We start from the raw sequence: 13,451 nt of genomic DNA on the forward strand, positions 1-13,451 counted from the left end.
TCCTCCCCTGGCAATTCAGGGCCCTCCTCTTCCTTGTCTCACCAATCCTGTGCCTAACCCTGTCATGCCCATCCTCCCTTCCTTCCTCTCTGTATCCACAATCGCTTCTCCCTCTTCCCCTCCTCCTCTCTGCGCCCTATCTATCTTCCTCCCCCGGTTCCTTTGCAAGTCCCACCCGTTCGCTCATCGGCTCCTCCCTCTTTGGCTCCTCCCCTCGCTCCTCTCAGGTCCTGTCGCTCCCTAGCCCCGCCCCTCCCATCTTCCTCTCGGATGCCCCGCCCCTGGTGACCACACCTTCCGTAGCCCCGCCCCCACGCCGCAGCGACAAGATGGCGGCGGGCGGTAGCGGGCGCGCGTCTTGCCCGCCGGGGGTCGGGCCTGGCGCGGGCGGCCTGGGGCCGAGCGCCAACGCGGCCGCGGCCCCCAGCAACGCTGCCGCCTGCGCCCCGGGGCCTCCGCCGCCCCCGTCCCCGCCGCCTGAGCCCGGGACTGACGCGCAGGCCGTGGGCGACGAGCGCGACGACGCGGGCCCGGGCGCGCTTCTGCGCGAGCCCGTGTACAACTGGCAGGCCACCAAGCCCACGGTGCAGGAGCGCTTCGCCTTCCTCTTCAACAACGAGGTGCTGTGCGACGTGCACTTCCTGGTGGGCAAGGGGCTCAGCTCGCAGCGCGTCCCTGCGCACAGGTGGGCCGCCGGGATGCAACCGGACCCTGCAACCCCAGACCCTGCATTCCCGGACCCTGAACCCCACCCGGACCCTGCACCCCAAGAACCAACACTCTGGAACCCTGCACCTTCCCCGGGACCGTACATCACAGACCATGCACCCCACCTGGATCCTGCACTCCAAACCCTGTAGCCCGCTCAGACCCTGCACCCCCTCATTCTGTTTCCCACCCGGATCCTGCACTTCACCCCATAAAACAGCACCTTAGAACCCTGCACCCGAGACCTTGAACTCTATCCAGGACTGAGCACCTCAGACCCTGCACTCCACCCAGGTCCTGCATCCCAAACCCTGCAGTCAGACCTTGCACTCTACTTGACCCCTGAAACCAAACCCTAATCCCAAGAACCTGGACTGCACCAGATTCTTTATTCCTAGATTCTGCACCCCAGGCCTTGCATCCTAGAACCCTGAGCCCCAAGAACCTACAAGCCACTCAGGACCATGTGCCTCAGACTCTACACCCCACCCAGACCTTTTACCACCCCTGGATCCTGAATCTGGAGCCTCAGGCTTTTGCCTTGGGATTCCTGACCCTCCTAACCTGAACTTGGTTCTCATATCCCCCTTCCCCCACATTGTACTTTCTGAACATGGGAACCTCCCACTCCTGCCTCCCTTGAACCTGATTCTAGGGCCATTTTATTTTGTCCTCTGGTCCTGCTCCTGTTCCTTTCTGCTCCCTAGTCACCCCGACATTCCTTGTTCTCCAGCTTATCCAGTTTTAGGGCACCCCCTCCATTCCCACCCATGACCCTTTAGATCCCCTCCTTACCCCACCATCTTGAATCCTGTGTTCACATCTCACACCATCTGACCTACTGTCCCCCTCAGAGACTCTCTTGCCTCTTGTTCTTCTGTCTGGGTTTCCAGCCTGTCTGAGCTATCACCCTCAGACCTCACCATGGCCCCAATGAGTTGAGCTCTTTGGGAGTGGGCAAGCGTCTGGCACAGCACTGGAAAGGGTTGAGGCCTTTCAATAGTTCCTGCGGAAGCTGCAGTAAGATGTACTTAATGCCTGCAGACGCAGGTGTTGGCTCATGGGCCTGATTCCATGTGGCAGTTCGTCTGGCTTGGTGGCAGAGTGGGGAATGTGGAAGTGGGAAGGAGAAAAGCGGTCCTGTTCTTAGGAATGGAGGGGCAAGTGTGAGGGGGCAGGGTAGACCCATTTAGGTGGGAGTCATATCAAGGCCAGAGCAAGAGGAATGAGGGTGCTGTAGCCTCTGAAGAGCTTGTGGAGAGTGGAGGGTTTGGCCGGTGCTACAGTGGGCAGTGGCGGAATTGGCTTCCAAGTGGGTGAGGTTCCTTAGTGATGCTGTGGAGGGTTGCCGAGAGGTCTCTGTTCTGACTTGTTGGACCCTTCAGGTCCTTTTATCCTTCTGAGCTCTCTGGGTCTCAGTTTCCATTTAGATACCCTGTCTGGGACTGCTAGGATGTGTTGTTGCCTCTATACTGTGCTTGTACCAGTCTCTCACAGTTCAACACAGAGTCTGAAGCTTGCTGTGGGGAGGGGACATGAGATCTGCCAGTATCTGCATCCCTGGGCCTGGCTCCCACCCACCAACAATGTAGCTTAAGGTTGACTGTCAGTGTGTCCAGCAGCAGTGTGTGTGGTCACCCAGGCCATGAATTCAGTTACTTCTTGGCTGAGGTAGGAGGATTGCAAACTCCAGGTCAATCTAGGCAACCTAGGGAGATCCTGTCAGGGAAACTAGAAAGACTCAGGTGTTGTGGTGCACACCTTTAGTCCCAGCACTTGGGAAGCAGAGGCAAGTGGATCTCTGTGAGTTCAAAGCCATCATGGCCAATGGCAAGTTCCAGAATAGCCAGGCCTACTTAATGAGACCCTGTCTCAAAAAGCAAAGAAAAAAACAAAAGTTAAAAACAAACAAACAAGGAAAAAAAAAAAAAAAAAAAAAACCCAAGTAAATTGAAGGCCAAGGGTGTGGCTTAGGGGTCCCACAGTGAAGAGCTGGGAGTGTGCCTACCCTGGTTCACTGCCTAGCACTGAAAAGTAAGATTGTTTAAATGAGGATGGAGGCAAGGTTCCCTGCTTAAGAGGTTTTGCTGCTCTTGCAGAGGACCTTTGGATTCAACTCCCAGCAGCCACATTGGGTTCCTTAAAGCAGCTTGTAGCTGTGGTTCTGGGGATCTGAAGCCTCTGGTCCGTGAGTCTTATAGGCCCATAACTTAAAAGAATGATGAAAGATTAAAGAACAGCTCCTCCTGGAGGCTGGAGAAATGGCTCAGCGGTTTAGAGCACTGATTGCTCCTTCTGAGTTCAAGTCCCAGCAACCACGTGGTGGCTCACAAACATCATAATGGGGTCTGGGAGGACCTCCCAGCAGGTTCATGTTGCCTCTGCAGACCTGGGTTCCAGAACCTGGCCTTCAGAACACATGTCACACCATAATTCTTTCCTTGTTTTGGGTCCTGAGGAAGAATCCAGAGCAGTGTGTGCGTAGGCAAGCGCTCTGTATTGAGGCATACCCCGTCTCTGAATCCCTGTGGTTTCTGGCCACTGTGTGACCACAGAATCAGACAGAGCTACTGTAGTCAGTGTGGTGGCTCAGACTGAAGGCAGTACCTGCAGGACTCCTGGCCCGGCCTCCATCAAGGTCACAAATGACAAGGAGCTTCTTAGGAGTCTGTCTGCACAGAGGAGAGCCAGGCCCCTGTTTGGCTGCGTCCTGGCTGAGTACCTGGACTGACACTAGAGAAAAGCTCTGTGACACCTGAGGCCACTCAGAGAAGCAGTGTGGGCAAGCTGATTGGTGCATGCCTGTCACCAGCATGTGGTAGGGAGACTGAGGCAGAACAAGACGTTGTCTTTGGCTACATAATGAGAGATCAGCCTGGGCTACCTGAGGCCCTGTCTACAAAAGAGGATTTGAAGAGACAGTTCTGTGGATAAAGTTTGCACTGACATAAAAGCTGGACAGAACTAAGAAGATAGCTCCTTGGAGCAGCCTGGGGGTTCAGTGAGAGAGCCTGTCTCAGTAGACAAAGGGCACTCATGGAGGACCTCAGTTCTCACCTGGCCCACAAATTAATTGGAAGGGCGGGTCATGAAGAGCTTCCAGCTGGGCTGCTGTAGCTCCGCGGTAGAGTAGTCCTAGGTTCAAGCTGCAACCTTGAAAAGGTTTTTACTAGCTATAGAGTCTGCAGCAACTGTTCAACTCCGTGCCTGTGTCTGAGTGAGTGAGTGAGTGTCTGTCCCCAGGGCATGTTCTAACTGCTCTTGTTAGTTTTTGAGACAGGCTGGCCTGGAACTCTGCAGTAGTTCAGCCTGGGGTGACAGGCCTGCCCCCCCATGCCCTGCTGGGCAGTTTCTGAGGAGCCATTCACCCAGGGGTTTCCATACCACCTTACCACATGGCTTCTGGGTCCATTTAGAAAGAGTGGACAGAGTGTCTGCCTAGGTGCCTGTCTTTGGGGTGCATGGCTCTTCACGGTGCTCCTTAGGGTTCCTTCTGAAGCCATTGGTCAGTGCGCCTCCTTGTGGGCAGACTCACAGTTTTGGGACACATGGTTTCCCTCCTGTTTGACTGAGCAGAGATTGGGGCCCAGGACCTTGTGTCTGCTAAGCACTCATCCCACCTAGCACACTGCCTTTGTATGTTTTTGTTTGGTTTTGAGACTGGGTCTTGCTACAGAGCCCAAGCTGGCCTCTAGCTCACCACAATTCTCCTGCCTTGGGCTCCTGGAGCCTCAGATGGCTGATTTATTACAGTTTCTTAGTAGTTCATTCCATGTCAACTGGGAAAAGCGCTGTTCATCTTATTCTCTTAAACTTCTCTTCATAGCAGGTCATGGTGCATACCTTTAATCCTGGCACTCAGGAGGCAGAAGCAGGTTCCTCTCTGTGAGTTCAAGACCAGCCTGGTCTACAGAGCAAGTTTCAGACTAGCCAAGACTACATAGTGCAACTCTTTAAAATAAATAATAAATTGTTTTTGACACCAGTCCCTCTAATGTGTGTCAGGCAATCATGAGTTTGAGCTCAGCTTGAGCTTTGTAAGTTTTATCTTTTAAGCAGGGTTTCTCTGTGTAGACTAGCCTAGGTGCAGCACTCATAGATCAGCCTGCCTTGGCCTTCAAGTGCTGGGGTTAAAGGTGTGGCCCCCACTCTTTCCTGTTCATGGCTTTTACACATATGATAGGGATTTGAGCGTATACCCTCTCCACCCCTGGAGCCTGTCTCCCAGCCACACGGCTGCTTCTCTCCATGCACCTGGGATTGGAGGCTGGTCATTTGTCCTGTCACACTTGTAGCTGGGATGCACACCTGGAGGGCTCCTTTCATAGGGAGCCAGTCCCTTTTGTAAGATTCCTGGCCTTCAGGCGTGTGATCCCAACACTCTTGGGGGCTGAGGCAGAAGGATCTCCAGTTCAAGGCCGTCTTAGGTTACACAGTTAGACCCCATCTGAAACAGCAGCAAAAGATTTATTTTAGCTGGGCAGTGGTGGTGGTGCACACCTTTAACCCTGGCACTCAGGAGGCAGAGGCAGGAGGATCTCTGTGAGTTCCAGGCCAGCCTTGTCTATAGAGCAAATATAAAGCTACACAGAAAACCCTGTGTCAAAAAACAAGAACAAAAAAAGATTTAATATTGTGTATGTGCACATGTGTCTTCCTGTGTGTATATTGTTTATGCCTATGTGTGGGTATGTGTTCATACATACATACATGTGTTCATGTGTGCATCTGCCTGCAGTCTAGGCATCGGCTCCTGGAGCTGGAGCTGGCTGTGAGCTGCACTGGGCCCTTTGCAAAAGGGCCTTAACCATTGAGCCCTCTGGCCAGTGTTCGTTTGTCATTTTAACTGACTTGAGCATGGCTCACTGAGCCAAGCCCACTGACACGCGGCAGGCCGCACCACTGCCCAGCATTTGCTGTCTGCCTCCCCAGCCTCGGGTTCAGTCTGGGCCATGTGAGTAACCATGTTCTGTTCATAGCTGTGTGGTGCTCCTGTGTGTAGGTGGAGCACACTGTGTGTCTAGTCTACACTTGATGCACTGTTTGGCATGCGTGTGTGTGTGCGCCTGTCCCTTACTGCAGAGGCCATAGTGGACAAAGGAAAAGGCTAGAGACTATAAAGTCTGAAGGCAGCTGGAGTGTCTACAGGAAGGTGGAGGTGGAGACAAGCAGTATGGCCTGGGCACCCCCTGGGATGGGTCACCTCATTGCTGTGAATTTCAGAAGGCTAGGTGTGAGCATTCCTGTCAGCATGTGGTTGTGGCTGTGCCAGCATAGCTGTGTGCCTGGGTTTCTGCTTTGGGTTTTTCGCATGGGTGGGGGCACAGAGGCTTCCCTGCAGGGACTAGATGCCTTCATAACCAGAAGGAGGCACAGGCAGAGGCTGTTCTTGACTTAGCGCTGCGTGGGCCTGGGAGCTGCTCTGTTGTGCTGAGCAATCAGGTCGCCCAGCCCCCACCCAGGGACTGGGATGGGGACGGGAGCTGGCAGGCTGGAGGGCCCTGACTGAGATGTGTCTTTTTACCATCGGGACCCTAGAGCCAAGACCCTACTAAGGCTCCCAGGTGGGTCCTTTCTGGCTGTCCCAACTCTGGTTCCTGATGCCCAAGAGCTTGTGGCCACACAATCCAGTGTCTGTCTCAGTTTGCCCTCAGCCACCTCCACGTTGATTTGCAGTGATGGTCAGGAAATCTCCAGCCATGCACATTCTGCGGGTGCTGTACTGTGAACCACGCTCCCATCCCCTTATGGGGATTCTGACGGGGCTCTGTCCCTGACCACACCCATGGTTCCTCACTGAAGGATTCTAGCTAGAGCTCCACCCATGATCCATTAGTCTTGTCATTTTTTAGTTTTTGAGATTGAACTGCTTGGCTTCTGGGTAACTGCGGTAATGGAACATGTCCTGCCAGACAGTGGCTCTTCGTGTGTCTCTTCACATTCCCTCCTGAAGATTCCTGTCCTGCAGTTAGACCCCTGCTTCCTGGTGCACTTGGTTGCTACCTAGGGGATGGTAGTGTCTGCCTGGTCTCTACCTGACATCCAGGGTGAAAGTCAACAGTAGCGACTCTCCCGGAGGAGCCTCCTAAGAGGGTAGACCTGCTAGGCAGGATGGATCCAAGGTTCTGTGGAGAGTTGTGGGGCCTTGTCCAGCTGAGCAGGGCGTTCTGACATGGCTCCTGGTTCTGTCTTACCCGTGGTGCGTGGTCCCGTCTGCCTAGCCAGGGTCAGAGCCACTCGGTCACTGCGGGGACAGCTGGGTGGGACGCATGCCCACAGAGCAAAGATTACTCCTGTGACTCCACAGCCACTTCCATGCGCATGCGTGACAGGGCGCTGGGTTGGTCCTGTGCTCATCGGCTTCTCTTAGAACTTGAGCTGTGTCCTGATCCAAGTCACCGAGGATCTTGAGGCTGGCCACCATGCCGTTCATCGTGCGTTGGTCCCCAAGCCTTAGCACCCTCCCTGAGCCCGTGGCCTCTAACCCAGGGTGTCTAATCAAGTCTGCTTCCCCATGTTGTTAGGAAGGCCTAGAGAAGTGAGGTGGGGAAGGAAGTGGGCGGGGGAGAGGGCATGAGTTCCTGGGGGGAGGGGTGGGAATGCACAAGAGTGAGGGGAGGAGGAAGGAGGTACACATGAAGGAGTGTAGACGGCCCCCCATCCTGGCCCTTCTCCTGGTTTCCTCTTTCTGATTCCTCCTTCTAGAAGGATCCAAGGCCTGGAAAGGCCTCTACCAGGGTTGGCATGAGTCTCTGTAGGCTGGTGTGGTGGGGGACACTGACTGGCCTGGGCTGGACTGGGCTAACAGGCAGACACCCTCTCTTTTCACACAGGTTTGTGCTAGCTGTGGGCAGTGCTGTCTTTGACGCCATGTTCAATGGTGGGATGGCGACCACTTCCGCTGAGATTGAGCTGCCTGATGTGGAGCCCGCTGCCTTCCTGGCGCTGCTCAAGTGCGTTTCCAGGTGTTTCCGACCATGGCGGGGTAGTAGAGTGTAGACAGACAGACAGACAGACAGACAACCCCTGGGGACACATGAGGAGCCCACCCAGGGCAGCATGCTAGAACTTTCCTGTAGAAGAGACAGTCTTTAACTCACACCTCCTCAGAGGACTTTATGGGCTGAAGATGGCTCAGCACTCCAACACCTTGGTTGGTCAGGTGCCGGCAGTTCCAGTCCCAGGGCATCTGATGCCCACGCTTCACACAGTGCACAAAAATACTATTGTTTTCAACCTTTGAAAAGAAGGCATTTTGTTAATGTTTTGAAATAGCCTGTGTCCAGAAACATCAAGCAATGCCGTGTGCTAGGAGAGAGCCCAAGGCCCCACGCCCACCCAGTCCATGATGCGTGTTCCCGCTGGGGCCTGTGGTCCATCAGTGTGTGCTTTACCCATGAGTGGGAAGTTCAGGTGGGATTAGCCTGGGGCGGCCGGCACATGCACATCTCACAGGTGACAGGAGACCGTGACAGATGCCAATTCTAGGAGGGTCCTGAACAGTGTTTTGCAAACCTATGGTGCCTGGCCAGGTGGAGTGGCTGTGGGGTCACACTGTCACAGTCCGTGTGTCCTGCAGGTTCCTGTACTCAGACGAAGTACAGATTGGACCCGAGACAGTGATGACCACGCTGTACACAGCCAAGAAGTATGCGGTGCCCGCGCTCGAGGCCCACTGTGTGGAGTTCCTGAAGAAGCACCTGCGGGCTGACAACGCCTTCATGCTGCTCACACAGGTGGGTGTGGTCCTTAAGGGTCCAGCAGCTCCTGGGACTCCAGGGTGATGGTTTGCGTGTGGCACATATGTGCCTGTGTGACCACACTGCCACCTGTCCTCAGCTGCTGGCCACCTCTTCTCTTTTCTTTTCTTTGTTTGTTTGTTTTTTTCTCATTCTTTTTGTTGTTGTTTTGGTTTTGGAGATGGGGTCTCAATGCGTAGCTCTGGAACTCAGTCCATAGACCAGACTAATCTGAACTCACAGCTCCTCCTGCCTCTGCCTCCCCAGTGCTGAGATTAAAGGTGTGCACCACCACACCATTCTCACACCTTGGGCCTCTGCTTCAGTTTTTCATTGTGTACATGTGTGTGTGTGTGTGTGTGTAGGTGTGTAGGTGTCCCCAGAAGACACTGGCCCCCTCTAATGCTGGAGTTCCAGGAGACTGTGAGCTGCTCCTCTGGGCTAACCTCTCAGCCCTCCGCCTGGGCCTGGAGGGTAGACTAGGCTAGCCCGTGTTTACTACTCTGAGTGTGGGTGTGGTTCAGGCCTGTATGGCGGGTAAAGGACATTTTTGTATAAAGTTATTTCTGTCTTTACCATTTGAGTCCCCAAGATCGGTCTCAGGCTTGGCGGCAAGCACCTTTACCCACTGAACCATGTTGTTGACCCCATACCCAGCTGAGGTGTGTGCTGAATCCTCTGCTGAGCTGTCTCCCGGGCTCTCCTGGAGCTTTTGTTACTGTGGCTTCCATTTATGACTTGTTGCTCCTTCAGAGCTTAGTTCTGGGGCTAGCCTCAGACCCCAGGCTTGGTGGCAGCGTTGTCACCTGCTGGGTGCTCATACTGGGCAGACTAGATCGCCTGTGCTGGTGGTGGTGACCTTCCCCTCTCTCTAGGCGCGGCTCTTCGATGAGCCACAGCTGGCCAGCCTGTGCCTGGAGACCATAGACAAGAACACGGCTGATGCCATTGCTGCCGAGGGCTTCACCGACATAGACCTGGGTGAGTCAGTCGGCCAAGCTGCCAAGCTTGAGCATTGCAGGGGTGAGGGGGTAAGGGCTGGACTGGGGTCAGGTCGGAGATTCTGATTAGAAGATGACAGGAAACCCACCTCCTGAGTGACGTGACATAGTGGACCAGGTTGGCACAGATTCAGTGGTACTTGGTAGCAGGGCTTGGCCTGTGTCTGAGGACCTGCTCTCCCATTCTGGGGGAGACAGTGCTGGGGGAGGCCACATGTCAGTAAACCTTCACTGATAAGCATGGACCGAGGGCCATTGTTGCCAAGCCCTGGCTCACAGCCCCTCTCTACCACAGACACACTGGTGGCAGTGCTGGAGCGTGATACCCTGGGCATCCGTGAGGTTCGGCTCTTCAATGCAGTTGTGCGCTGGTCCGAGGCTGAGTGTCAACGGCAGCAGCTTCAGGTGACACCTGAGAACAAGAGGAAGGTGCTAGGCAAGGCCCTGGGCCTCATTCGATTTCCCCTGATGACCATTGAGGAATTTGCCGCAGGTAACATACTTGAGAGGCAGCCACTGCTCCCACAGCCCCTCCCACCCCCGCCGCCTCTGTACCCACACGCATCAGGCTATGATTTGGGGACACTGCCTGCGATTCTGGGATCTCCAGACATGGGGGTCATGTTTTATCAGCCACTCCGGATTTAGTATTGGGCTGGGATTCACTTGGTAGATGAGTTGCCTGGCATGCATGGGTTTGAGGTCTGCCATGTTCCTGGAGCCCTGGAAAGGCTTCTGGACACTGCAGCTTGGTAAGGCACTGGCCTGTGAGCCTGTTCATGGACAGGTAGTGTAGAAGCTCTACCCAGTATGAAGCAAGGGGCCTAGAGGGACCCACACATGTAGGAGTCTGCCAGCCCAAAATGCCAGGCAGAGAGGAGATTGTGGTGGGTCCCAGGAAGGGGCACCCCTCAATTTGGCAGGTCCTGACAGTGAGATAGCCCACCCTGAGGCCAGGTCCTGAGTCTGCCTTCCCTTCCTGCTGTCAGCCAGCCCTCTGCCCGCAGGCCCGGCACAGTCTGGCATCCTGGTGGACCGGGAGGTGGTCAGCCTCTTCCTACATTTTACTGTCAACCCCAAGCCACGTGTGGAGTTCATTGACCGGCCCCGGTGCTGCCTGCGAGGCAAGGAGTGTAGCATTAACCGGTTCCAGCAGGTGGAGAGCCGCTGGGGCTACAGCGGCACCAGTGACCGCATCAGGTGAGACCTTGGCAGCTTAGGAAGGGAGGCAGGTAGGAACGGGGCGGGCAGCAGGAACTGAGCATGCAGTAGATGAAGCTTCAGTCCGGGATGGGCAGTGCCCTTCCTACAGCTCCAGGCTGCTTCATGACCACTGTAACTGCTCAGCCTCATGGGCTCCGGACATTGTTCCATCTGCCGCTCACTGCCTTCTGCAGGTTCTCGGTCAACAAGCGCATCTTTGTGGTGGGCTTTGGGCTCTACGGGTCCATCCACGGGCCTACTGACTACCAAGTGAACATCCAGGTAGGCCCAGCCCCTCGAGGGTCCCTGGCCATGTCACCAGCCTGCCTCGTGGCCACACCCACAGCCTGGTTCCGTCCCATCCCGTCCCGTCCCAGTCCGACATACCATGCAGAGGCCACAGCTGGCCTCCTGTGCACTTTGGTCCCACGTGAGTCCCATCAAGCTGTCTCGACATGCCCAACCACACGCATCTTCATGAGACCATGCCCAAGTGCAGGCCACGCCCCTACCAGTCCCTTCAGTCACTGCTTGCCCAGCTAAGGCCCTGGCAGCTGAGCAGCCTCTGTTCCCAGATCATCCACACGGACAGCAACACGGTCCTTGGCCAGAATGACACGGGTTTCAGCTGCGATGGTTCTGCCAGCACCTTCCGTGTTATGTTCAAGGAGCCCGTGGAGGTCCTGCCCAATGTGAACTACACCGCCTGTGCCACGTTGAAGGTGGGGCCTGCCCTGCACCTGAGGGCTTCTTCCCAGTCCCTGTGGGCCGTGGGTGCTCCTCTGTTGGAAGTGAAAGTCCTGTGGCATCCTTACCTCACTGTGCCTCCCATCCCCACTCCAGGGCCCAGACTCTCACTATGGCACCAAAGGTCTACGCAAGGTGACCCACGAGTCCCCCACCACGGGGGCTAAGACCTGCTTCACCTTCTGTTACGCAGCTGGGAACAACAACGGCACCTCTGTGGAGGATGGGCAGATCCCCGAAGTCATCTTCTATACTTAGGCCATCGACCCAGGTCACCCTGGCCAGCTACAGGCCTGCCTCCCTCCCCACCACGTCCCATATCATCATGGAAGGGGCTGCCTGCGTCCACAGTGACAAGTGTGACTGCCTGTTCCAAGGCACTGAGGAGGTAGTTAGGCCATGGGCTGGGCCCCTTCGATACAATCCCTCAGTCTTGGGGGGCAGGGAGGGCCTGGCCTTGGACAGCGCTCAGGCCGGAGCGTGGCGGGTCAGAGTCCCTGAAGCTCAGGGCAGTAGGCCAGCTCCAAGCCCTGGTGCTGTCCCCCCCACCTCCCCCAGCCCCCTCCGTTCTCTGCAACTGCAATGCACTCAAGCCCACACACAGCTGGAGCCCGGCCTGGCCTCTCCAGCCAGCGGTCTGGGTTTCATGTTCTTTTTGTCTCTGCTGCTCCCTGGGGGGTCCCAGGTTATGCTGTCCCCTGAAAGACATGAACACAGAGCCCCGGGGTGGGTGATTGTGCGCCACCATTCCTACTTCTCATAGCCAGTGTCAGGCTCCGCACGGGTAGGCTCAGCAAAGCTCAGCCTTGGGCTGCAGGGCCAGAGTGGCCGGTGAAGCCCATCTAGATGCACTGGGCACCCAGGGGAACCACAGAACCCCATACATACCGTAGCCCTGGTCCTCCAGCCACACAGCCTGTCCAGTGATGTACCAGAAGGCGCTGTCTCCTCATGTCTCTGTACTAGTGACCTGCCCAGAACCCGTGCCCATCCCAAAGCCATGGGAGGTGTGCCCTCCACACTGTGTCCTCAAATGATTTTTTTTTTTTTAAATAAAAACATCTGCATTGAAACACCGAGTGCCACATCCTCTGAGTGTTATGTGGCTGGGAAGCTGGCTTCTCAGCCGCCCATACTGTTCCCTGAGGATACTCTCTCAGTACCCTCAAGGGAACAAAAAATGGAAACAGAGGTTAGAGGTCTGGAGGTCAGGGCTAAGCCTATGTTACATGACACCTGTCTGGTTTCAAGACAGAAGAGCTAGAGATGGCTCAATGGTTGAAAGCCTGCTGCTCTTTCCAGCACCCTCTTGGATGCTGCACTGGTTATCCTGGAACTCACTCTGTAGACCAGGCTGTCCTCCATTAAAACCCCAACTGTTTTAACTGAATTGTATGTATGCTGAGGCCAGAGGACAGCTTGCCAGAGTCAGTTTTATCTTTCCGCTGTGTGGGCCTTGGGGATGCAACTGCTGCTCAGGCTGCATGCAGCAGTTGAGCCATCCTGCACAGCTCAAGTGAGTTTATGTTTGTGTGTTGTGTCTGTGTATGCCACACTAGGTGTCTAGGAGCTGCTTACACAGGTGCTTGTGAGTGATGACTTGGTGCTGAGAACAGAATTCAGATCCTCTCAATCTGCAAGTGTGCTTGATGCCTGCCATCTCTCCAGCTCCTCAATGCCTTAGGGGAAAGTTTCCCACTTCCATTTTCCCTTCTCCCAAGAACCTTTAGAATTTATCTTACACTGTAGCTGTCCATCAGATCCCATTACAGATGGTTGGAATTGAACTCAGGACCTCTGGAAGAGCAGTCAGTGCTCTAACCACTGAGCCATCTCTCCAGCCCTCCCCCGCCCCTTAAACGTTTGCTGGGTGGTTCCTGGGCGGTTCCTGTGTGAGCATGAAGCCCTTGGAGTCCACCTCCAGCAGCGTAAAGGGAAACTGCCAGCAGGTAGCAGGCTCACCTCACCCCATTCCATTTCCACTTGGGCAGCCTCTCTTCTCAGGGCTTGGCTGCTGAGGATTCTGCAGCTGCACTGTGCAGACCACTGCTCT

At 55.3% G+C, this 13,451-nt stretch overlaps 1 protein-coding gene across 2 annotated transcripts; it reads left to right on the plus strand.

Annotated features, from left to right (window-relative positions):
* The first annotated feature begins 290 nt into the window (after positions 1–290).
* BTBD2 (BTB domain containing 2) lies at positions 291–12,475 on the plus strand. Of its 2 annotated transcripts, none has more exons than XM_080935444.1 (9): positions 291–685; positions 7,542–7,661; positions 8,288–8,444; positions 9,323–9,428; positions 9,744–9,941; positions 10,438–10,648; positions 10,846–10,933; positions 11,227–11,373; positions 11,495–12,475. In XM_080935444.1, the coding sequence occupies exons 1-9, from the start codon at positions 330–332 to the stop codon at positions 11,654–11,656; spliced, it is 1,545 nt and encodes a 514-aa protein (XP_080791570.1). In that variant the 5' UTR covers positions 291–329; the 3' UTR covers positions 11,657–12,475. The 2 variants fall into 2 exon arrangements, with proteins under 2 accessions (XP_080791570.1, XP_080791571.1); XM_080935445.1 differs by having other exon boundaries at positions 292–685; positions 10,456–10,648.
* The last annotated feature ends 976 nt before the right edge of the window (positions 12,476–13,451 follow it).

The sequence above is a fragment of the Micromys minutus genome (assembly GCF_963924665.1).
Source record: "Micromys minutus genome assembly, chromosome: 22".
NCBI classification, from domain to species: Eukaryota; Metazoa; Chordata; class Mammalia; order Rodentia; family Muridae; genus Micromys; species Micromys minutus.

What these genes read in the sequence shown, in the direction of transcription:
- BTBD2 (XM_080935444.1), top strand. Translation starts at nt 330, where the DNA reads ATGGCGGCGGGCGGTAGCGGGCGCGCGTCTTGCCCGCCGGGGGTCGGG. An exon ending in CTTCACCGACATAGACCTGG is followed by an intron (nt 9,429 to 9,743) that starts GTGAGTCAGTCG and finishes TCTCTACCACAG; the next exon opens with ACACACTGGTGGCAGTGCTG. An exon ending in CCGCCTGTGCCACGTTGAAG is followed by an intron (nt 11,374 to 11,494) that starts GTGGGGCCTGCC and finishes TCCCCACTCCAG; the next exon opens with GGCCCAGACTCTCACTATGG.